The sequence below is a fragment of the Bombina bombina genome, chromosome 7, assembly GCF_027579735.1.
Source record: "Bombina bombina isolate aBomBom1 chromosome 7, aBomBom1.pri, whole genome shotgun sequence".
In the NCBI taxonomy this organism is placed as follows: Eukaryota; Metazoa; Chordata; class Amphibia; order Anura; family Bombinatoridae; genus Bombina; species Bombina bombina.
Genome location: NC_069505.1, coordinates 373,001,137 through 373,026,029, shown reverse-complemented (window position 1 = coordinate 373,026,029; position 24,893 = coordinate 373,001,137). Strand labels below are relative to the sequence as shown.

Sequence of the window (24,893 nt, the reverse complement as noted above, 5' to 3'; positions counted from 1 at the left end):
GGCACCACGGCTTGCAAAACCTTTCTCCCAAAAATAGCCTCAGAAGAAGCAAAAGTATCAAACTTGTAAAATTTGGTAAAAGTGTGCAGTGAAGACCAAGTCGCTGCCCTACATATCTGATCAACAGAAGCCTCGTTCTTGAAGGCCCATGTGGAAGCCACAGCCCTAGTGGAATGAGCTGTGATTCTTTCGGGAGGCTGCCGTCCGGCAGTCTCGTAAGCCAATCTGATGATGCTTTTAATCCAAAAAGAGAGAGAGGTAGAAGTTGCTTTTTGACCTCTCCCTTTACCGGAATAAACAACAAACAAGGAAGATGTTTGTCTAAAATCCTTTGTAGCATCTAAATAGAATTTTAGAGCGCGAACAACATCCAAATTGTGCAACAGACGTTCCTTCTTTGAAACTGGTTTCGGACCCAGAGAAGGTACGATAATCTCCTGGTTAATGTTTTTGTTAGAAACAACTTTTGGAAGAAAACCAGGTTTAGTACGTAAAACCACCTTATCTGCATGAAACACCAGATAAGGAGGAGAACACTGCAGAGCAGATAATTCTGAAACTCTTCTGGCAGAAGAAATTGCAACTAAAAACAAAACTTTCCAAGATAATAACTTAATATCAACGGAATGCAAGGGTTCAAACGGAACCCCCTGAAGAACTGAAAGAACTAAATTGAGACTCCAAGGAGGAGTCAAAGGTTTGTAAACAGGCTTAATTCTAACCAGAGCCTGAACAAAGGCTTGAACATCTGGCACAGCAGCCAGTTTTTTGTGAAGTAACACCGACAGGGCAGAAATCTGTCCCTTCAGGGAACTTGCAGATAAACCCTTTTCCAATCCTTCTTGAAGGAAGGATAGAATCCTAGGAATCTTAACCTTGTCCCAAGGGAATCCTTTAGATTCACACCAACAGATATATTTTTTCCAAATTTTGTGGTAAATCTTTCTAGTTACAGGCTTTCTGGCCTGAACAAGAGTATCGATAACAGAATCTGAGAACCCTCGCTTCGATAAAATCAAGCGTTCAATCTCCAAGCAGTCAGCTGGAGTGAAACCAGATTCGGATGTTCGAACGGACCCTGAACAAGAAGGTCTCGTCTCAAAGGTAGCTTCCAAGGTGGAGCCGATGACATATTCACCAGATCTGCATACCAAGTCCTGCGTGGCCACGCAGGAGCTATCAAGATCACCGACGCCCTCTCCTGATTGATCCTGGCTACCAGCCTGGGGATGAGAGGAAACGGCGGGAACACATAAGCTAGTTTGAAGGTCCAAGGTGCTACTAGTGCATCCACTAGAGCCGCCTTGGGATCCCTGGATCTGGACCCGTAGCAAGGAACCTTGAAGTTCTGACGAGAGGCCATCAGATCCATGTCTGGAATGCCCCACAGCTGAGTGACTTGGGCAAAGATTTCCGGATGGAGTTCCCACTCCCCCGGATGCAATGTCTGACGACTCAGAAAGTCCGCTTCCCAATTTTCCACTCCTGGGATGTGGATAGCAGACAGGTGGCAGGAGTGAGACTCCGCCCATAGAATGATTTTGGTCACTTCTTCCATCGCTAGGGAACTCCTTGTTCCCCCCTGATGGTTGATGTACGCAACAGTTGTCATGTTGTCTGATTGAAACCGTATGAACTTGGCCCTCGCTAGCTGAGGCCAAGCCTTGAGAGCATTGAATATCGCTCTCAGTTCCAGAATGTTTATCGGTAGAAGAGATTCTTCCCGAGACCAAAGACCCTGAGCTTTCAGGGATCCCCAGACCGCGCCCCAGCCCATCAGACTGGCGTCGGTCGTGACAATGACCCACTCTGGTCTGCGGAATGTCATCCCTTGTGACAGGTTGTCCAGGGACAGCCACCAACGGAGTGAATCTCTGGTCCTCTGATTTACTTGTATCTTCGGAGACAAGTCTGTATAGTCCCCATTCCACTGACTGAGCATGCACAGTTGTAATGGTCTTAGATGAATGCGCGCAAAAGGAACTATGTCCATTGCCGCTACCATCAACCCGATCACTTCCATGCACTGAGCTATGGAAGGAAGAGGAACGGAATGAAGTATCCGACAAGAGTCTAGAAGTTTTGTTTTTCTGGCCTCTGTCAGAAAAATCCTCATTTCTAAGGAGTCTATTATTGTTCCCAAGAAGGGAACCCTTGTTGACGGGGATAGAGAACTCTTTTCCACGTTCATTTTCCATCCGTGAGATCTGAGAAAGGCCAGGACAATGTCCGTGTGAGCCTTTGCTTGAAGAAGGGACGACGCTTGAATCAGAATGTCGTCCAAGTAAGGTACTACAGCAATGCCCCTTGGTCTTAGCACAGCTAGAAGGGACCCTAGTACCTTTGTGAAAATCCTTGGAGCAGTGGCCAATCCGAAAGGAAGCGCCACGAACTGGTAATGTTTGTCCAGGAATGCGAACCTCAGGAACCGATGATGTTCCTTGTGGATAGGAATATGTAGATACGCATCCTTTAAATCCACCGTGGTCATGAATTGACCTTCCTGGATGGAAGGAAGAATAGTTCGAATGGTTTCCATCTTGAACGATGGAACCTTGAGAAACTTGTTTAAGATCTTGAGATCTAAGATTGGTCTGAACGTTCCCTCTTTTTTGGGAACTATGAACAGATTGTAGTAGAACCCCATCCCTTGTTCTCTTAATGGAACAGGATGAATCACTCCCATTTTTAACAGGTCTTCTACACAATGTAAGAATGCCTGTCTTTTTTCTGAAGACAACTGAGACCTGTGGAACCTCCCCCTTGGGGGAAGTCCCTTGAATTCCAGAAGATAACCTTGGGAGACTATTTCTAGCGCCCAAGGATCCAGAACATCTCTTGCCCAAGCCTGAGCGAAGAGAGAGAGTCTGCCCCCCACCAGATCCGGTCCCGGATCGGGGGCCAACATTTCATGCTGTCTTGGTAGCAGTGGCAGGTTTCTTGGCCTGCTTTCCCTTGTTCCAGCCTTGCATTGGTCTCCAAGCTGGCTTGGCTTGAGAAGTATTACCCTCTTGCTTAGAGGACGTAGCACCTTGGGCTGGTCCGTTTCTACGAAAGGGACGAAAATTAGGTTTATTTTTGGCCTTGAAAGGCCGATCCTGAGGAAGGGCGTGGCCCTTACCCCCAGTGATATCAGAGATAATCTCTTTCAAGTCAGGGCCAAACAGCGTTTTCCCCTTGAAAGGAATGTTAAGTAGCTTGTTCTTGGAAGACGCATCAGCCGACCAAGATTTCAACCAAAGCGCTCTGCGCGCCACAATAGCAAACCCAGAATTCTTAGCCGCTAACCTAGCCAATTGCAAAGTGGCGTCTAGGGTGAAAGAATTAGCCAATTTGAGAGCATTGATTCTGTCCATAATCTCCTCCAAAGGAGGAGAATCACTATCGACCGCCTTTATCAGATCATCAAACCAGAAACATGCGGCTGTAGCGACAGGGACAATGCATGAAATAGGTTGTAGAAGGTAACCTTGCTGAACAAACATCTTTTTAAGCAAACCTTCTAATTTTTTATCCATAGGATCTTTGAAAGCACAACTATCCTCTATGGGCATAGTGGTGCGTTTGTTTAAAGTGGAAACCGCTCCCTCGACCTTGGGGACTGTCTGCCATAAGTCCTTTCTGGGGTCGACCATAGGAAACAATTTTTTAAATATGGGGGGAGGGACGAAAGGAATACCGGGCCTTTCCCATTCTTTATTAACAATGTCCGCCACCCGCTTGGGTATAGGAAAAGCTTCTGGGAGCCCCGGCACCTCTAGGAACTTGTCCATTTTACATAGTTTCTCTGGGATGACCAACTTGTCACAATCATCCAGAGTGGATAATACCTCCTTAAGCAGAATGCGGAGATGTTCCAACTTAAATTTAAATGCAATCACATCAGGTTCAGCCTGTTGAGAAATGTTCCCTGAATCAGTAATTTCTCCCTCAGACAAAACCTCCCTGGCCCCATCAGACTGGGTTAGGGGCCCTTCAGAAATATTATTATCAGCGTCGTCATGCTCTTCAGTATCTAAAACAGAGCAGCCGCGCTTACGCTGATAAGTGTTCATTTTGGCTAAAATGTTTTTGACAGAATTATCCATTACAGCCGTTAATTGTTGCATAGTAAGGAGTATTGGCGCGCTAGATGTACTAGGGGCCTCCTGAGTGGGCAAGACTCGTGTAGACGAAGGAGGGAATGATGCAGTACCATGCTTACTCCCCTCACTTGAGGAATCATCTTGGGCATCATTGTCATTTTCACATAAATCACATTTATTTAAATGAATAGGAATTCTGGCTTCCCCACATTCAGAACACAGTCTATCTGGTAGTTCAGACATGTTAAACAGGCATAAACTTGATAACAAAGTACAAAAAACGTTTTAAAATAAAACCGTTACTGTCACTTTAAATTTTAAACTGAACACACATTATTACTGCAATTGCGAAAAAACATGAAGGAATTGTTCAAAATTCACCAAATTTTCACCACAGTGTCTTAAAGCCTTAAAAGTATTGCACACCAAATTTGGAAGCTTTAACCCATAAAATAACGGAACCGGAGCCGTTTTGAACTTTAACCCCTTTACAGTCCCTGGTATCTGCTTTGCTGAGACCCAACCAAGCCCAAAGGGGAATACGATACCAAATGACGCCTTCAGAAAGTCCTTTCTAAGTACCAGAGCTCCTCTCACATGCGACTGCATGCCATGCCTCTCAAAAACAAGTGCGCAACACCGGCGCGAAAATGAGGCTCTGCTTATGCTTTGGGAAAGCCCCTAAAGAATAAGGTGTCTAATACAGTGCCTGCCGATATCAATATATCAAAATACCCAGATAAAATGATTCCTCAAGGCTAAATATATGTTAATAATGAATCGATTTAGCCCAAATAAAGTCTACAGTCTTAATAAGCCCTTGTGAAGCCCTTATTTACGATCGTAATAAACATGGCTTACCGGATCCCATAGGGAAAATGACAGCTTCCAGCATTACATCGTCTTGTTAGAATGTGTCATACCTCAAGCAGCAAGAGACTGCACACTGTTCCCCCAACTGAAGTTAATTGCTCTCAACAGTCCTGTGTGGAACAGCCATGGATTTTAGTGACGGTTGCTAAAATCATTTTCCTCATACAAACAGAAATCTTCATCTCTTTTCTGTTTCTGAGTAAATAGTACATACCAGCACTATTTCAAAATAACAAACTCTTGATTGAATAATAAAAACTACAGTTAAACACTAAAAAACTCTAAGCCATCTCCGTGGAGATGTTGCCTGTACAACGGCAAAGAGAATGACTGGGGTAGGCGGAGCCTAGGAGGGATCATGTGACCAGCTTTGCTGGGCTCTTTGCCATTTCCTGTTGGGGAAGAGAATATCCCACAAGTAAGGATGACGCCGTGGACCGGACACACCTATGTTGGAGAAAGGAACCGAGCAAACGGAATGACATCCATGGATGCCACCATCAGACCAATAACCTCCATGTATTGGGCCACAGATGGACAAAAAGCAGACTGGAGAGAAAGACAAGACAATAATCTTGTCTTTTCTGACCTCTGTCAGAAAAATCATCATGGACAGGGAATCTATTATAGTCCCTAGGAAACACACTTTGGTAGATGGAACAGGATAACTTTTCTCAAAATGTACCTTCCACCCATGGGGACGTAGAAAAGACAACAGCATCTCTGTATGAGACTGGGCTAGTTGAAAAGATGACGCATGAACTAGGATGTTGTCTAGAAAAGGCGCTACAGCAATTCCCTGGGATCTGATCACAGCCAAAAGTGCCCCCAGATCCTTTGTGAATATTCTGGGAGTCATGGCCAGACCCAATGGAAGTGCTTGTCCAGAAATGTAAACTTCAGATACTGATGGTGTTCCCTGAGAATGGGAACATGAATGTATGTGTCCTTCAGGTCTATGGTCGTCATAAACTGACCTTCCTGTACAAAAGGAAGAATAGAACAAATTGTTTCCATCTTGAAGGACGGAACCCCGAGGAATTTGTTGAGACACTTGAGGTCTAGAATGGACCGAAAAGTTCCCTCCTTTTTGGGAACCACAAATAGATTTGAATACAATCCTAGACCCTGTTCTGCTAGAGCGACAGGGACAATAACTCCCAGAGAGTATAGGTCTTTTACACAGTTTAAAAAGGCCTCCTTCTTTATTTGGTTTGAGGACAGTCTTGACAAGAGAAATCTGCCCTTTGGAGGGAAAGACTTGAATCCCATTCTGTAACCCTGGGATACTATGTCCACCGCCCAAGGGTCTGGGACATTGTGTATCCAGGCTTGACCAAAAAGAGAAAGCCTGCCCCTCACCAGATCCACACTGGAATCGGGGACGGAACCTTCATGCTGATTTTGAGTCAGCAGAAGGCTTCTTGTTTTGTTTTCCCTTGTTCCAGGGCTGGTTTGATTTTCAAGGAGGTCTGGGTTGATCTGTTTTAGAAGAGGAAGAGGAGGACTTTTGTCCCTTAAAGTTACAAAAGGAACACAAATTAGAGTTCTGACGACCTGTAGGTCTATTTTTCTTGTCCTGAGGTAGGAAAGATCCCTTTCCACCTGTGATTTCTGAAATGATCTCTGTAAGATCAGGTCCAAACAAAGTTGTTCACTTGTAAGGTAAAGGCAAATGCTTGGCCTTAGAAGAAACATTGGCCGACCAAGATGTTAACCACAGAGCCCTGCGGGCTAGAACAGTGAAGCTAGACATATTAGCTCCCAGACAAATTATCTGCATATTGGCATCACAGATAAAGGTATTGGCCAATTTGAGAGGTTTGATCCTATCTTGGATCTTTTCTACTGTAGTTTCCTGTGTAATAAGATCAGACAATGCATCGCACCAATGAGATGCAGCTCCCGCAACTGTAGCAAAACTTGCTGCTGGTTGCCACTGTAACCCCTTTATGGATATACATCTTTTTTAAGTAAGCCTCTAGCTTCTTGTTCATTGGGTCCTTAAAAGAACACCTATCCTCTATAGGAATAGTAGTTCTCTTGGCAAGAGTAGAAATAGCCCCTTCTACTTTAGGAACAGTGTGCCATGAGTCCCGAATAGAGTCAGCAACAGGAAACATCCTCTTAAAAACAGGGGAAGGGGAAAAAGGAACCCCTGGCTTATCCCATTCCTGAGCAATAATTTCAGACATCTTCCTTGAGACAGGAAAAACCTCCTCAGAAGATGGGGAATCATAGACTCTATAAAATTTAGAAGACTTTGTGGGGTTGACAGCAACCGAAGGTTCAGAGTCGTCTAAAGTAGCTAGAACCTCCTTCAATAGTAACCAGAGGTGTTCAAGCTTAAATCTAAAATTAACCTCTTCAGATTCTGAAGATTTGTCTGCTAAAGTGTCAGAGTCTGAGATCTCACCTTCAGAAGCTACTGATGTATTCTCCTCATCAGACATTTGAGCAAGAGTGGCTAATGCAGTCCTAGAGTCAGAAACCTTAGTATCAGGCAAATGTTTACATTTTCTCTTACACTTACCCATTGCAGGGAAAGCTGACAAAGCCGCAGTTACTGCAGAAGAAACCTTAGCAGCAAAATCCTGAGGTAAATAATCACCCCCAGGTGGATGAGAGGACACAGAAGGCACAGTATGAGAAACAACTAAGGCTTGGGACATCTGAGGAGAAAGCTGGGGCATGTCACACACAGCAGAATCCTGAAAGACACTTGGCTCAGAAGGGAGAATTTTTTCTTTGCATTTAAAGTTTTTGCTAAACAGGATGAATAAAACTGCATAGGTATGGCAATCTGGTTGTCTAAACAAAGCAAACATCTATCCATGGAGATAGATTGATCCTGATCTGTATCCATAGTCTAGAATAATGGTCCCACAAGCAATGTGCAAATATAGAATTTTAATGCAAAAATAAAAACTTTAATCCTTCAGAAAAGTATTACATTTTAATTAGTAAATATCGATTTTAAGTTTAACTTTTTTTTTAAAAAAACTGCCTCAGATGCTTGAGGTTCCTACTGGCCAGAAAAAAAATGTCCCACTAGTAAGAGAAAACTCTCTAGAAGTGATTTCCTCCGCTGGGGATCCGGTGAGCTGATTAACAGAAGCTGATTCAGAAAATATCCAAGCAGAGTAAAAAATGGCTGCACTAACTCTATAACCGCTCTGCTCCGTAAAAGTGTAAGTGTGGTCTCCGAAAATAAACTGCAACACATAAATTTACACCGCTCTAAAAAGAGCGCAAAAAACTGCAGTTTAAAAAACGGCTAAGGTATTAAGACCGTTAAACTGAATATATGTTAATCCGGTAGCCCAATAATGTCAAATAAAAATGTAAGCCTCTAACCTAGAAGCGTAATTAAATGGGAGGTAACCAATAAAGAAATCACCCCTAAACTCCCCTGGCCAAGTGAAACTCCTAATATGAACTGACCTTACTCTTACTAATAAAAATACCCAAGTGCCATGTCCTTAATATGACTCCTTAACTAATAAGGAGTATTACGTCCTAAATGAAGGCTCTGAAAAGAGGATTAACCTCCTAAGTGTTATCCTTCTGTACCTGGAAGGCAAAAGCACTTACCTTAGATCAAATTGCATGATAGATGCTAATCCTTAGGTGTGGCAGGCACTTCACTCCATGTCATAGACCTGTAGGAAAAGAAAGAGCAGAGTAACCAACTCTGGCTTTCTGCAAAGGGGTACCAAAGTGTTAAAAGTAAAGCAAAGACTTCTTCGCCGTCTTTTAACTGCTAAAAGCCACCACTACTCTTACTCAAGAGATTGACATAGACACAGCTAGACCCCAATCCTTGCTTGCAGGGAAAATAATCCATAAAAGGATTAAAATCTTCAGACATCAACTTTGTATAACCTCCATTGACAGAGGCAAAGAGAATGACTGGGGGTTATGGGTAAGGCAGTTACACTTAACAGCTTTGCTGGGGTGCTCTGTGCCTCCTTCTGCTGGCCAGGAGTTAAATATCGCACTAGTAATTGGAATGACGTTGTGGACTCTCCATGTCATAGGAAAGAAAGGGAGATATTATGAGTCATTGGCATAGAAACTTGCAGTCACCATTTTGTGTTCAGTTGAACCCGACATAGAAACAGTGCTTTAACAATCAATAGATTTAAATATTGGGAAAGAAAGTATTTGCCAAAGTTTAAAAGAGTCCATGTAGCAATAGACAATAGGTGCACAGTCTGCCCATACTGACAACCTAATGCATTTAGATGGTGTAGCAGTGGTGCAGATGGAAGCGGATTACAATAGGTTCCTATGAAACTCCTGATTAGCCTATCTACTTTAAAAACACAATTTTAATAACGCCAGTGTTAGTGACAATCATGACAGTGCACATGAAACCTTTAATCAGATAGTAAAAATGTAATATAAAAACATGCCATTTGTAGACTTTGGTGTCCTGAAGTGACTATAGAAGTATGACCATCATGCCAAGATACCTATGGCATTCATATGGTTAATGAGTGTTGAGGATGCATTCTGATGACAATGGGTTAATTTCACACATGCAAGTAAGTATTGTCCTTGCAGAGTTACATGAATATAGCTTTACTGTAACCTTAAGAGGTGTGAATGGGCTTTCATATGTGTCTGTTTCAGACCTCCTAGTTTCTATTTCAAAAAGATAACTTTTTTTTTGCTGTGGTGGGGTTTTAACAAATGAAACAATATACTGTAGAATTGTGATCACTCAAGAAACTCGGTGACCGATTTTGTCAGAAAACAAAAGAGCCTTTTTTTTTCGGGAGCAAATTGCAGATATATTATAATCAAGGCCATAGTTATATGCAAAAAATAGTGCAAAAATAACATGTTCTAAAAGATGAGAACATTTTGACCAACATGAAATAAATTAATTTATTAAGTAAGCATACATTTTTATTTATTTCATATGATGGTGTCAGTCCACAAGATATAATCCAATACACAAGCAGTGAAGACCACAACACCAAAATAAGGGGTATAATAGATGTAAAGCCGGGAAGTTACAGATCAGGCACAACAGCCGGCAATATTTCTACCAACAGTCACCTCAAAGGAGGCCTAGACCTCACAATTAGACATTTTAGCAAAGGTATGTAAAAGAGACAAAGTAGATGCTTTACTAATCTGATCAACAGAGGCCTCATTATGAAAGGCTAAGCAAGTTGACATTGCTCTAGTGGAATGAGCAGTAATACAACCAATGCTTCTGATTAAGGTCTTAAGCAAAGCAGCCAAAGTAACTGCAGTAGTTTTGTAACCCTTGTGAGGTCCAGAGAATTGGACAAACAAGGCAAAACCGTCTTAAAAACTTAGTAGTTTCTACATTTAAGAACTCTAACAACATCAAGGTTGTGAAGAAGTCACTCAGAGTTCTTATAAGTTGGAAACAGAGAATTGACCACAATTTCCTGGTTCATAGTATCTGAGGACACTACTTTATGAAAAAAATAATAACTGGTCTAGCAGCCTTATCTATTGCAGTACACTCTCAAAAGTGTATTTGTGACGGATACCCCGGCTACCCCGACTGGGTAGCTCCACCAAACGGGTCCTGCTTCTTCCCTGCCGACTGCAGCCATGTAGCTGGCAAGTGACCACAGCCTGTAGCCACCTCTGATGCCCGCCAGCACCAGTACTCAGGGTCCCACCCTGTGGCGGACTCCAGCTACCCAGACTAGGTAGCTCTGCCAGAGTGTCCTTCCTCTGCCTGGACCAGGCTGCTATGTAGCCCAGGAAAGTGATTCTAGCAGGAGCCCACCCAAATAACTAGACAGACTAGCATTCAGGTGAAACAAGAACTGATTTTATTGAAAACACACACTCCTTTTATACAGACAGCTCATCTTGATAAGACAGGGAGACAATGCCATAGTTTTCCCGCCATTCCTGCCCCTCCAGACTGTCCGGTGCCTCCATAGCAACCATAGTCCCACAGAATACCAGGACACAGTGGTAACGGTTTTGGAGTGATCCCGGGGGAGCGGCAGCACTTTTAGGGTGTCATTTGAAAGCTCTCTGTCCCCAGATGCCGCAGTCCAAAAAGCGACGTGATTCGTTATTGGGGACCGGAGATACAGCCCGTTGAAATTATGGGGGTAGGGGTGTCCAAAATCCCCAGTTCCCAAAGCAGCTCCCCTCCGGTAATTTCCCCACCTGTTGTCCTCCCTAGGGGCTACTAATCCCCAAAAGAGCGGAGCTCTGCGGCACATGGTTGCTGGAACGACCAGGGGTAAAGTTAGCGAGTGTCCTGCGGCCGACTGGGAGTTCCAGGAGCCCGGACAGCCTGAGAAGGGATAGGCGGGTGTCCGTGGAGAGGCGGCCGACCGGGAGTTCTAGGGGCCCAGCCAGCCTAGGAGGGTTTTCCTGGTCATACACCAGCTTTTCACAAGACAAGCAAACCAAAGCTTCCAGGGATTGTGGTTGCTCTGAGGAGCCCAAAACCACTGAGAAACAACAGGGGTGAGGTTGTAGGGGGGTGGGGCTAGCCTTAGCTGTCTGGTATCCGTGACAGTATTATGTCTCCAAAAAGGAGCAACTAGATAAATGACAGGCTTAATAATAATAAAAGCCTTAACAAAAGCCTGGATTTTCAGGAATCTAAGCAATCTTCCTGTGATACAGAGACCCTTGAGAGAACTGGCTAACAAGCCTTTTTCCAAACTCTCCTGAAGAAATGTAAGGACCTTGGAAACTTTTAAGGAATTCTAACAGTATCTTCTCTAAAAAGGTTTTCCATTTCTTGTAGCAGTGTCTTGTAACAGGCTTTCTGACTTGGATCAAGGTTTCAATCACCTTGCCAGATAAACCTGTGTTAGATAAGATCAGGGATTTAATCGCCAGGCCATCAAGAGTCTTGAGGTCTTGATGAAAGAAGGGATCCTGAGAGAGAAGATCGTCTCTGAGAGGAAACTGCCATGGCAGGAAAAAGAACATCTGAATGGTCAACCTACGAAGTTCTGCGAGGCCAAGATGGCGCAATCAGAATTACTGAAAACTATTCTTGCTTGATTTTGGCTATCGCTCACAATAACACAAAGAAGAAAAGATGTACATTAGAATCCAACAGAACTGCTTGATGATTTTTGATGATTTTAAGAGCTGTCAGAAAATATCTCTGGCAAGCCCCAACATCTAACACCTCATGATGCAGAGGCCACTCCCTCAGGTGGAGGTGCTGGCAACTGAGAAAGTTATCCTCCCATTTGTTGTTTCCTCGGATGTGGAAGGCTGAAATTCAGTACTGATAGCAGCCTTTCACATCCAGGGAACTCTGATTTCCTTCTGATAACTGATGTATGCCACAGCAGTGACATTACCTGATTGAAAGGGTATGGTGTTTGCACAGAGCTGCACTTTTTGCGACCCCCAGAAAACCCTCCAACCCATAAGCTGGTGTCTGTTGTGATCTCATTCTAGATTGGCTGAAGAAAGGAAGCCCCTTAAACTGACTCCCACAATGACAGTGACTGTCTTGTCTCCTCATCCAGAAGGATCTGAGACAGGTTTCCACATTCCACTGCCACAGAAGGGATACTAAGAAAGAGGTCTCCGATGAAATCAGGCAAAGGGAACTGTGTCTGAGGTAGCCACCATCAAACCCACAACTTCTATGCCTTGAGCAACAGTAGGGAGATGAGTCTGCTAAGGATGAGCACACATTTTGCAGTTTGATCCTGCATTCTTCTGTTAGATACAGTCTCATGGAAACTAAGCTTATGACTGACCCTAGAAATGAGCCTCAAGCTTGAGGAACTCTTTGGTAAATTTTTCCACCAACCGTAATTGAGGATAATCTTAAGCAAGGCATCTGTCTGATTCCCAACTTGCTTAATGGAGGGTGTTTATACAAGAACATTGGCCAAATAAGGCACTACTGAATTGCCCTAAGCGTGAACTACCATCAGCACTGTACATTAAATTATTTCAGACTAACTAGTGTTTTGAGCTTGCCACCTTTTAACTGGCAAGAAAAAAAAACACATTATTTAAAAATGTTGTCTGGTCATAGACCTTTAGATCACCAGGCCCTTAGAGTGTTGAAAGAAATAAAAATATCCATAAAGCATATTTTTACACTTGGACTCAGTAAACCCATGACTGTTTCTATGAATATGAATCACAAAACTATTAAATCTCCTAAAATATAATGTTAATTTTTACATACCTACCAACCATCCCAGATCTTTATGAATTGTTACGGGCTGGGAGTTCTCTCCTACAGCTTTCCCTGGCAGTTTGATGGGACAGACCAGGCCCCAACCAAGACACACCCAACCTATTTGTGATACACCCCTTGCTCTGCAACATCTGCCATGGCTCCACCCAACAAACACCAGTGAACCACTGTACATAAGTCCCCCCCATGTCAAATATTGGGAGATATAATTATATATAATTCTTCTAAACCAACATAAAATATTTGACATCACTTATTTAGTATAATAACCTCCAATTTTATGGATCATATCACCCCCACTCCCCACACAAAATTTGCCTTGTATCAAGGGACACTAACAGATGTAATAGAATACAAAAAGGCAATTGTGTGATTTTTCTTCACTTAAAATAATACATTTTAAGGTAGATACATGTTATTACAATTTACTGACAGTTTGCATCTAACATTGGTCTAGATCAGCGGTTCCCAACCTTTTTTCTCTCCTGTACCCCTTGATTAGGCTTTTCATTAATAAGTACCCCCTCTCTTCATTACCCCCAAGCATCCCTCAAAATAAAGGAAGCACTTTTTTATAGGGGAGGTAAGCTATACCTAAATTGCATACGACTGTGCGTGTATCAACAGGATTAAAGCTCAGATCTTATTCTCAGGAGTCCTGCTGTGTGGCTGGTGCCCCTGGCAGCTGCCTGGTTACTCCTAAACAAGGCCCTGGGGGGAGTCAAAGTGTAATGATATTAACCACCCAGCCACTATGAACGTTTTTAGTTGGAAGTGAAGCAATCTAGAAGCAGTACTTTACTTACCGGCACTGACTTAGACCTGCCTCGCCTGTGTGACTCGCAATCTCAACGGCTCTATCACACGTGTCCACGTAGCTATGCTGCTGCAGTGCCACTTCTATTTGAGCACTTGCAGTCAAAATTGTGTGCATGGGACAGAGGTGGGTGGAGCAGGAGGCTAAGCTGTCTGGTGACACAGGGTGATCATTAATATGTGGACTGGAGTCATCCACACCCGGTCCACATATTTCAGGTGCAGGGGCTCCCATCTGCCTATATGCCAGGCCAGGACTTAATTTGTCACTTTCCGGCTAAATGCGCCTTCCTTCCACAGTTCCACAATGCTTATTAGTTGATGACCCATTGAGAGTGCCCCCCCGACCCTCCCTCCGCATCTTCTGCCATTACCAACAATATTTTTGCGTACCCCCAACCGGCCTGCCACGTACCCCCAGGGGTACACGTACCCCAGGTTGGGAACCGCTGGTCTAGATTCCAATCAGTTTGAATTTACAAACAAAATCATTGTATAGGAGTTCTGGAGTCAAATGCTTATATTCAAAATGTGTGACATGGGATGAGAAAAATAACAACTAGCTATTGTATATGTATTAGGCATAGACACTCACCCATCCAGCTTCCCAAAATGCAGGAGAATATTCTGCTCTTGCTGCTGTCATCCATCTCAGTGAAGGACAAGTAGTTAAAGTGACGTGTGAGTCTTGGAGATACTGGATTTCTTCCACCTCCTGGGGGTCCCATGGCACACAAGAAATTGATATCTACCAACTGCTTGAAGACTCCTAAAAAAGGATAAAATATTTAATAACTGCATAAGAAGATGGCTCCTGAATATAATTATGTATCTCACATTTTTCCTGTTTGTGGGTGCACAATAAATCAGCACTCCACTTGTAATCTAGCCCAATGGTTTTTACACCTATATGTATTATTGTATTTACTACACATCTATCTAAATAGTAATTATGAGTCCTGCATATGATCATACCTATTTGCTTGCGATCGTACCAGCCCTTGTGATCCATCCACTGCCGCAGGAGCTCTATAGGAGGCTGCGCTCCGTAGGTTTCCAGAGCCGGCATGTTAAGGTCATCAATAAAGAATATAAAGTACCGTCCAAGAGGAGGTCCAAACACTCCCTTTCTCCTGCAGATACAAAGCAAGATCTGAGCATTCATTGCACACTAGTCTGTAAGTTACTGAGCTCTCTGTGGATACAGTGCTCTGGTGATTTTGTACTATAAGATGTGTTGTTATGGATTTTGTAAATAATGCAATAAGTTCTATACTTTTGGCACACTGTATTCTGGGGTATGGGTTCTCTATGTAAACTTTACTATCTGTGCGCCTGTCTTTTCACTCATCATGGTGTATGGACTGTCTTTATAATGCAATATGGGGATATAAATAATATAAATATAGATCACTATGAGGTCATGATTCTTGTACACAATAAATCTCACCTTTTGTCTAGTTTGCTGTCAATAAGATCTTGTGTCTGATTGGCTGAAGTTCGAGCTGAGAACATGAGGAAGTGGCTGATATAATCCAGGGGCAGATTTTTTAGCAGTTTGTCAGACACAGTGAGCGTCTTCCCTGTACCAGTTGGGCCGACACAGAGAACCTGCAAGTACAGAACAAAGCTCATAAGGTGATCTCATAACTATTGGACTAATGATAAAAGAGGTTACCATATTTTGGGTACAGTGCAAAGTTTCAAATTTCCATTAAAGGAATAGTCAAGTCAAAAATAAACTTTCATGATTCGGATAGAGAATGCAATTTTAAGCAACTTTCTAATTTACTCCTATTATCAATGTTTCTTTGTCCTCTTTGTATCTTTATTTGAAAAGGCAATATTGTAAGCATAGGAAGCCGGCCCGTTTTTGGTTCATCACCTAGGTAGCGCTTTCCGATTGGTGTCTAAATGTAGCCACCAATCAGCAAGCGCTACCCAGGTGCTGAACCAAAAATGGGCCGGCTCCCAAGGTTACATTCAAATAAAGATACCAAGAGAACGAAGATAAAATGATAATAGGAGTAAATTAGAAAGTTGGTTAAAATTGCATGCCCTATCTGAACCATGAAAGTTTAATTTTGACTTGACTATTACCTTTAACCCCTTAACGACCAAGGACGTACGCCACACGTCCTCAAAAAAAATACAGTTAATGACCGAGGACGTGTGGCGTACGTCCTTGGTCTGGAAAGCAGCTGGAAGCGATCCTGCTCGCTTCCAGCTGCTTTCCGGTTATTGCAGTGATGCCTCGATATGGAGGCATCCTGCAATAACCCCACTTGGCCATCCGATGTAGAGAGAGCCACTCTGTGGCCCTCTCTGCACCGGACATCGGTGGCCGGTATCGTTGGCGGGTGGGAGCTTACGTGGGAGGCGGGTGGGCGGCCATCGATGCTGTGTGTGGAGTGGAGGGGGGCGGGACCTACGGGGGCGCGCACGGGAGCGCGCGTGCATGGGGGGTGTTGGGCGGGCGCGTGCACGGGCGGGAGCGGGTGGGAACCGCTACACTACAGAAAAAAAAAGTTCAAAGTAAAAATAAATAAATAAATTTTCAGTATTATAAATCTAATCTAAGGGATCTGGAAGGGGATGGGGGTTGGTCTTGGTGGGGGGGGAAGCTACACTACAGAAAAGGGATTTTTTTTAAAAAAAAGCCACATTTTTTACAAAACTGGGTACTGGCAGACAGCTGCCAGTACCCAAGATGGCGCCCATTAAGGCAGAGGGGAAGGGTTAGAGAGCTGTTTGGTGGGGGATCAGTGAGGTTGGGGTCTAAGGGGGGATCCTACACATCAGCATATGTAAATATGCTTCTTCTTTTTTTTTTTTTTTAAAAAGGTCCAAATACCTTTTATTTTAGTACTGGCAGAGTTTCTGCCAGTACTTAAGATGGCGGGGACAATTGTGGGGTGGGGGAGGGAAGAGAGCTGTTTGGGAGGGATCAGGGGGTCTGATGTTTCAGGTGGGAGGCTGAGCTCTACACTAAAGATAAAATTAACCCTGCAAGCTCCCTACAAGCTACATAATTAACCCCTTCACTGCTAGCCATAATACACGTGTGATGCGCAGCAGCATTTAGAGGCCTTCTAATTACCAAAAAGCAATGCCAAAGCCATATATGTCTGCTATTTTTGAACAAAGGGGATCCCAGAGAAGCATTTACAACCATTTGTGCCATAATTGCACAAGCTGTTTGTAAATAATTTCAGTGAGAAACCTAAAATTGAGAAAAATTTAATGTTTTTTTTAATTTGATCGCATTTGGCGGTGAAATGGTGGCATGAAATATACCAAAATTGGCCTAGATCAATACTTGGGGTTGTCTACTACACTACACTAAAGCTAAAACTACCCCAAAAAGCTACCTACATGCTCCCTAATTAACCCCTTCACTGCTGGGCATAATACACGTGTGGTGCGCAGTGGCATTTAGCTGCCTTCTAATTACCAAAAAGCAACGCCAAAGTCATATATGTCTGCTATTTCTGAACAAAGAGGATCCCAGAGAAGAATTTACAACCATTTATGCCATAATTGCACAAGCTGTTTGTAAATAATTTCAGTGAGAAACCAAAAGTTTGTGAAAAAATTTGTGAAAAGTCAACGATTTTTTGTATTTGATTGCATTTGGCGGTGAAATGGTGGCATGAAATGTACCAAAATGGGCCTAGATCAATACGTTGGGTTGTCTACTAAAAAAAAATATATACATGTCAATGGGTATTCAGAGATTCCTGAAAGATATCAGTGTTCTAATGTAACTAGCGCTAATTTTGAAAAGAAATGGTTTGGAAATAGCAAAGTGCTACTTGTATTTATTGCCCTATAACTTGCAAAAAAAGCGAAGAAGATGTAAACATTGGGTATTTCTAAAATCAGGGCAAAATTTAGAAACTATTTAGCATGGGTGTTTTTTGGTGGTTGTAGATGTGTAACAGATTTTGGGGGTCAAAGTTAGAAAAAGTGTGTTTTTTTCCATTTTTTCCTCATATTTTATAATTTTTTTTATAGTAAATTATAAGATATGATGAAAATAATGGTATCTTTAGAAAGTCCATTTAATGGCGAGAAAAACGGTATATAATATGTGTGGGTACAGTAAATGAGTAAGAGGAAAATTACAGCTAAACACAAACATCTCAAAAATGTAAAAATAGCCTTGGTCTCAAACGGACAGAAAATGGAAAAGTGATGTGGTCATTAAGGGGTTAAGTAACACTTAAAATACAAAAAAATATTTATTGCAGGGATTTTACCATTACAAATACAGCAAGGTTCTAACAATATTGTCTTTAGTCAGGTTGATATACAGAACACAACTGTCTGCGTAAAAGGAAAGTCAAGTCCAAAAAAAAAAATATATTTTATGATTCAAATAGGGCATGCCATTTTAAACAACTTTCAAATTTACTTTTATCACCAATTTTACTTTGTTCTATTGGTATTCTTAGTTGAAAGCTAAACCTAGGAGCTTCATATGCTAATTTCTTAGACATTGGAGTCCGCCTCTTATCTGAATGCATTTTGACAGTTTTTCAACACTAGAGGGTGTTAGTTCATGTGTGTCATAGATAACATTGAGCTCACACATGTGAAGTTACCTAGGAGTCAGCACTGATTGGCTAAAATGCAAGTCTGTCAAAAGAACTGAACTAAGGGGACAGTTTGCAGAGGCATAGATACAAGGTAATCACAGAGGTAAAACAAACTTATTTTAAACTCTCTCTCTCCTCTCTCAGTGACAGGTAAAGACATTATATTATACTTATTCTAATTGAAAATTCATATTGTGCTAGTCATCCCTCTACATTTCCTTGTGGTTTCTCCTATATAACAAGTCCACACAGTAATTTTAACATATAAATTGCATAACTAGTTTGAGGTGTGAAATAATCATTCATTTTAACCTGTTCCCTTTCACATGATTGTGCCAGGTGTTTACCTTCAATCTTAGAATTGCATTAAGCACAACTCAAATATGGAAATTATCCCTTGTTAGGGGTATAAGATATAATTAACCTCTGATGCTTTTCTACTCCCAACATCTGCATGTACTAATAAATCACATACTTTTCTCTCTCTCTTAAACAGCAAAGGGCCAAATTACAAGTGGAGCGCAAATTAACGCTTCTGCTTGAGTGTTAATTGCACTAGAATTAAGATTTTTGCGCTAGTTGGGTTGCGTTTGTATTGCGAGTCGAAAGTAAACCATTCTCACTCTCCCGCTAACCCGACAAGTGCAAAAATATGAAGTTAGAATATCGCATGCACGTTCACGTATTCCCTCATAGCAGTTAATAGAGAAAAAAAAAGTGGGAAAAAAAGCCCACCCCACTCACGAGCAAACCCGATCCCATATTCTCATGTGCGCTAACCTGACATGAATATATGAATATTTTACATTGCAGTGTTCTGTACATAGCAGAATATGTTCTATTTATTCATAAATACATAATTCTACATATATATCTGATGGTATGTTGATATAATATATCTATACCTATATATAATGCAAACAGTAGTTACAGCACTGTTCAAGATTTCTTGAGGATACCTGTATTTAATAGTATGATTAAGGGCGATGTAGGCCAGAAATGTAGCTGTTTATCTTTATTTTCACTTCAATAAAAAGATTATTTTCATGAAGAAATACGGTGCTGGGACTACTCACAGACTATATTCTGCTATGTACAGAATATTGGAATGTTAAATATCTACAGAAAATACATGGTTAAAACCTTTATCAAATATGAATATTGCATAAACATGCTTTTACATGTTTTCATCTACTTAATGGCAAAGGGCTCCAATACATATGTCTATATATGTATACATATGTATTCATGTGTATATTTATAGTGTATATATGTTTGTAAATACATATATACACATATAAATGCATATGAAAACACACACACACATTTTTTAATACAAGCGGTAAGCCCTACAAGCGCAGACCCTCACAATAAACCCCTTACCACTCAAGTGCAAACGTTTGCGCTCTACTCGTAATCTAGCCCAAAATTGGTAATTTTTTAAATGCCTTTATTTCAGGGTTTAAGTTACTTAAAAGTTGCCAATGTTTTTTTTTTTTTTTTTTTTTTTTAAAATCCCCAAATATTTATCCCTATGCTCATTAAATTTTGTTGAAAAGAGCAACCTCCCATCCATATTCTTCTTTTGATGACCAGCAGATTTGTTGTGGAGAGCATTATGATATTCAGTTTCAAACAAATCCTTAGGATAACTTTAATAATAAACTGACTTTTAGGTACTGAATGGAAAACTCTTTTATGATGGAAATTTTCAAATCTAAGCAGAGTATTCCTGTTTATATTTTTAACAAATAAGTCTGTCTTTATATACTCTTGTACCAAACAAATTAACATCAGACAATGAATAAATCAATATAAAGTTAAATCTTTCATTATCATATTCATCATCTTGGCAAAGGCTAATAGGATTGTCCATACAACAAACATATCATCTATATAGCATAGCCAAACAGCAGAATATGTTTTTATTTGCTAAGGTACATGACAAACTTTGTGTTGTGTTCTGAAATTTTGTCACTTTGTGTCATGAAGGAGCAGGGTATGTTGGTTACTTACCGGCTTTTTGTTGGTCAGCAGCATCCCCAGGAGGTGAGACATTCGTACTGTGTCCATAGTGGGAACAATGATATCGGAGTAGCTGGTGTCAGGGGCTATGGAAAATGGGGCTGTGATGTCCATCCAGGTCACCCAGCAAACCTGAGCACAAAAACAAGTCATGTTCTTAGTTACAGTTGTGAAAACAATATAATTCTCAGTGAGTAGATGTGCTGTGCTCTGACACACTGTAGATACATTAAGGCTTGAAAAATGATTGTGACCTTTTTACTGTAATTAGCTATAAATCTAAATTAAACAGGACATTTGAGAGACTGGGGATTCAAAGGGTTCAAACCACTGTGTCATGGAGCATGGCAAGTATATATTCCCTAAACGTAAAAATAAATAAATCTGCAGTTATCCAGCAACACACGTTATCTAAAATATGTAGAACTGCTTTATAGTTCAGAAAATCTCCTAATCAGGCTTTCAGGATAGGGCAGCAACAGCTATTTGGGAGGAGCAGTGAGGATTATACCCCAAAAGTTCCCAACTGCTTAAAAGCCACCACTGCTCTACTGAAGAGACTGGCATGGGCTACGGCTAAACCCCAGGAGGAAGCAGGACAATCTTGCTCTGCTTCAAAAACAGAATTTATTCTTACCTGATAAATTACTTTCTCCAATGGTGTGTCCGGTCCACGGCGTCATCCTTACTTGTGGGAATATCTCTTCCCCAACAGGAAATGGCAAAGAGTCCCAGCAAAAGCTGGCCATATAGTCCCTCCTAGGCTCCGCCCACCCCAGTCATTCGACCGACGGACAAGAGGAAAAAACAGGAGAAACTATAGGGTGCCGTGGTGACTGTAGTTAGAGAAAATAATTAATCAAACCTGATTAAAAAACCAGGGCGGGCCGTGGACCGGACACACCGTTGGAGAAAGTAATTTATCAGGTAAGCAAAAATTCTGTTTTCTCCAACATTGGTGTGTCCGGTCCACGGCGTCATCCTTACTTGTGGGAACCAATACCAAAGCTTTAGGACACGGATGAAGGAAGGGAGCAAATCAGGTTACCTAAACGGAAGGCACCACGGCTTGCAAAACCTTTCTCCCAAAAATAGCCTCCGAAGAAGCAAAAGTATCAAATTTGTAAAATTTGGCAAAAGTGTGCAGTGAAGACCAAGTCGCTGCCTTACATATCTGATCAACAGAAGCCTCGTTCTTGAAGGCCCATGTGGAAGCCACAGCCCTAGTAGAGTGAGCTGTGATTCTTTCAGGGGGCTGCCGTCCGGCAGTCTCGTAAGCCAATCGGATGATGCTTTTAAGCCAAAAGGAAAGAGAGGTAGAAGTCGCTTTTTGACCTCTCCTCTTACCAGAATAGACGACAAACAGAGAAGATGTTTGTCTGAAATCCTTTGTAGCTTCTAAATAGAATTTTAGAGCACGGACTACGTCCAAATTTTGCAACAAACGTTCCTTCTTTGAAACTGGATTCGGACACAAAGAAGGTACAACTATCTCCTGGTTAATATTTTTGTTAGAAACAACCTTTGGAAGAAAACCAGGCTTAGTACGCAAAACCACCTTATCTGCATGGAACACCAGATAGGGTGGAGAACACTGCAAAGCAGATAACTCAGAAACTCTTCTAGCAGAAGAAATAGCAACCAAAAACAAAACTTTCCAAGATAACAACTTAATATCTATGGAATGTAGAGGTTCAAACGGAACCCCTTGAGGAACTGAAAGAACTAGATTTAAACTCCAGGGAGGAGTCAAAGGTCTGTAAACAGGCTTGATCCTAACCAGAGCCTGAACAAATGCTTGAACATCTGGCACAGCTGCCAGTCGTTTGTGTAATAAGACAGATAAAGCAGAAATCTGTCCCTTTAGAGAACTCGCTGATAATCCTTTATCCAAACCTTCTTGTAGAAAGGAAAGAATCTTAGGAATTTTGACCTTATTCCATAAGAATCCCTTGGATTCACACCAGCAGATATATCTTTTCCATATTTTATGGTAAAGTTTTCTAGTTACCGGTTTTCTGGCTTGAACTAGAGTATCTATCACAGAATCTGAAAACCCACGCTTTGATAGAATCAAGCGTTCAATTTCCAAGCCGTCAGCTGGAGGGAGACCAGATTTGGATGTTCAAATGGACCCTGTACAAGAAGATCCTGTCTCAGAGGTAGCTTCCATGGTGGAACCGATGACATATTCACCAGGTCTGCATACCAAGTCCTGCGTGGCCACGCAGGGGCTATCAAAATCACTGGAGCCCTCTCCTGCTTGATCCTGGCTACCAGCCTGGGAATGAGAGGAAACGGTGGAAACACATAGGCTAGGTTGAAGGTCCAAGGCGCTACTAATGCATCCACTAGAGTCGCCTTGGGATCCCTGGATCTGGATCCGTAGCAAGGAACCTTGAAGTTCTGACGAGACGCCATCAAAACCAATGTCTGGAATGCCCCATAATTGAGTCAACTGGGCAAAGATCTCCGGGTGGAGTTCCCACTCCCCCGGATGGAAAGTCTGACGACTCAGGTAATCCGCTTCCCAGTTTTCCACACCTGGGATGTGGATCACAGATAGGTGGCAGGAGTGATCCTCCGCCCATTGTATTATTTTGGTCACTTCTTTCATCGCCAGGGAACTCCTTGTTCCCCCCTGATGATTGATATAAGCAACAGTCGTCATGTTGTCTGATTGAAATCTTATGAATCTGGCCTTTGCTAGCTGAGGCCAAGCCCTGAGAGCATTGAATATCGCTCTCAGTTCCAGAATGTTTATCGGGAGAAGAGACTCTTCCCGAGACCATAGTGCCTGAGCTTTCAGGGATTCCCAGACCGCGCCCCAGCCCACTAGACTGGCGTCGGTCGTGACGATGACCCACTCTGGTCTGCGGAAGCTCATTCCCTGGGATAGGTGGTCCAGGGTTAGCCACCAACGGAGTGAATCTCTGGTCTTCTGATCTACTTGAATCACTGGAGACAAGTCTGTATAGTCCCCATTCCACTGTTTCAGCATGCACAGTTGTAATGGTCTTAGATGAATTCGCGCAAAAGGAACTATGTCCATTGCTGCAACCATCAACCCTACTACTTCCATGCACTGAGCTACGGAAGGACGAGGAATAGAATGAAGAACTTGACAAGTGTTTAGAAGTTTTGACTTTCTGACTTCTGTCAGGAAAATCCTAATTTCTAAAGAATCTATTATTGTTCCCAAGAAAGGAACTCTTGTCGACGGAGACAGGGAACTTTTTTCTATGTTCACCTTCCATCCGTGAGATCTGAGAAAGGCCAGAACGATGTCTGTATGAGCCTTTGCCTTTGAAAGAGACGACGCTTGTATTAGAATGTCGTCCAAGTATGGTACTACTGCAATGCCCCTCGGTCTTAGAACCGCTAGAAGGGACCCGAGTACCTTTGTGAAAATCCTTGGAGCAGTGGCTAACCCGAATGGGAGGGCCACAAACTGGTAATGTTTGTCCAGAAAGGCGAACCTTAGGAACTGATGATGTTCTTTGTGGATAGGGATATGTAGATACGCATCCTTTAGATCCACGGTAGTCATACATTGACCTTCCTGGATTGTAGGTAGAATCGTTCGAATGGTTTCCATTTTGAACGATGGTACTCTGAGAAATTTGTTTAGGATTTTTAAATCCAGAATTGGTCTGAAGGTTCCCTCTTTTTTGGGAACTATGAACAGATTTGAGTAAAATCCCATTCCTTGTTCCGCCATTGGAACTGGGTGTATCACTCCCATTTTTAACAGGTCTTCTACACAATGTAAGAATGCCTGTCTCTTTATTTGGTTTGAGGATAAGTGAGATATGTGGAACCTTCCCCTTGGGGGTAGTTCCTTGAATTCCAGGAGATAACCCTGAGAAACTATTTCTAGCGTGCAGGGATCCTGAACATCTCTTGCCCAAGCCTGAGCAAAGAGAGAGAGTCTGCCCCCTACTCGATCCGGTCCTGGATCGGGGGCTACTCCTTCATGCTGTTTTGTTAGCAGCAGCAGGCTTCTTGGCCTGCTTACCCTTGTTCCAGCCTTGCATCGGTTTCCAGGCTGGTTTGGTTTGTGAAGCGTTACTCTCTTGTTTAGAGGATGCAGAGTTAGAGGTTGGTCCGTTCCTGAAATTGCGAAAGGAACGAAAATTAGACTTATTCTTGGCTTTGAAAGGTCTATCTTGTGGAAGGGCATGGCCCTTTCCCCCAGTGATGTCAGAAATAATTTCTTTCAATTCTGGCCCAAAGAGAGTTTTACCCTTGAAGGGGATATTAAGTAATGTTGTCTTGGAAGATACATCCGCT

General features: G+C 42.3%; 1 protein-coding gene across 1 annotated transcript in view; it reads right to left on the bottom strand.

The window, feature by feature from the left end:
• The window catches only part of DNAH1 (dynein axonemal heavy chain 1), a 691,978-nt gene that overhangs the window by 170,803 nt on the left and 496,282 nt on the right, over positions 1-24,893 (bottom strand). The window contains exons 43-46 of the mRNA XM_053721084.1: positions 20,592-20,732; positions 15,425-15,585; positions 14,950-15,107; positions 14,570-14,743 (exon numbers count right to left, since the gene is read on the bottom strand). Coding sequence (XP_053577059.1) covers positions 14,570-14,743; positions 14,950-15,107; positions 15,425-15,585; positions 20,592-20,732 — 634 coding nt within the window. The remainder of the gene's footprint in view (positions 1-14,569; positions 14,744-14,949; positions 15,108-15,424; positions 15,586-20,591; positions 20,733-24,893) is intronic.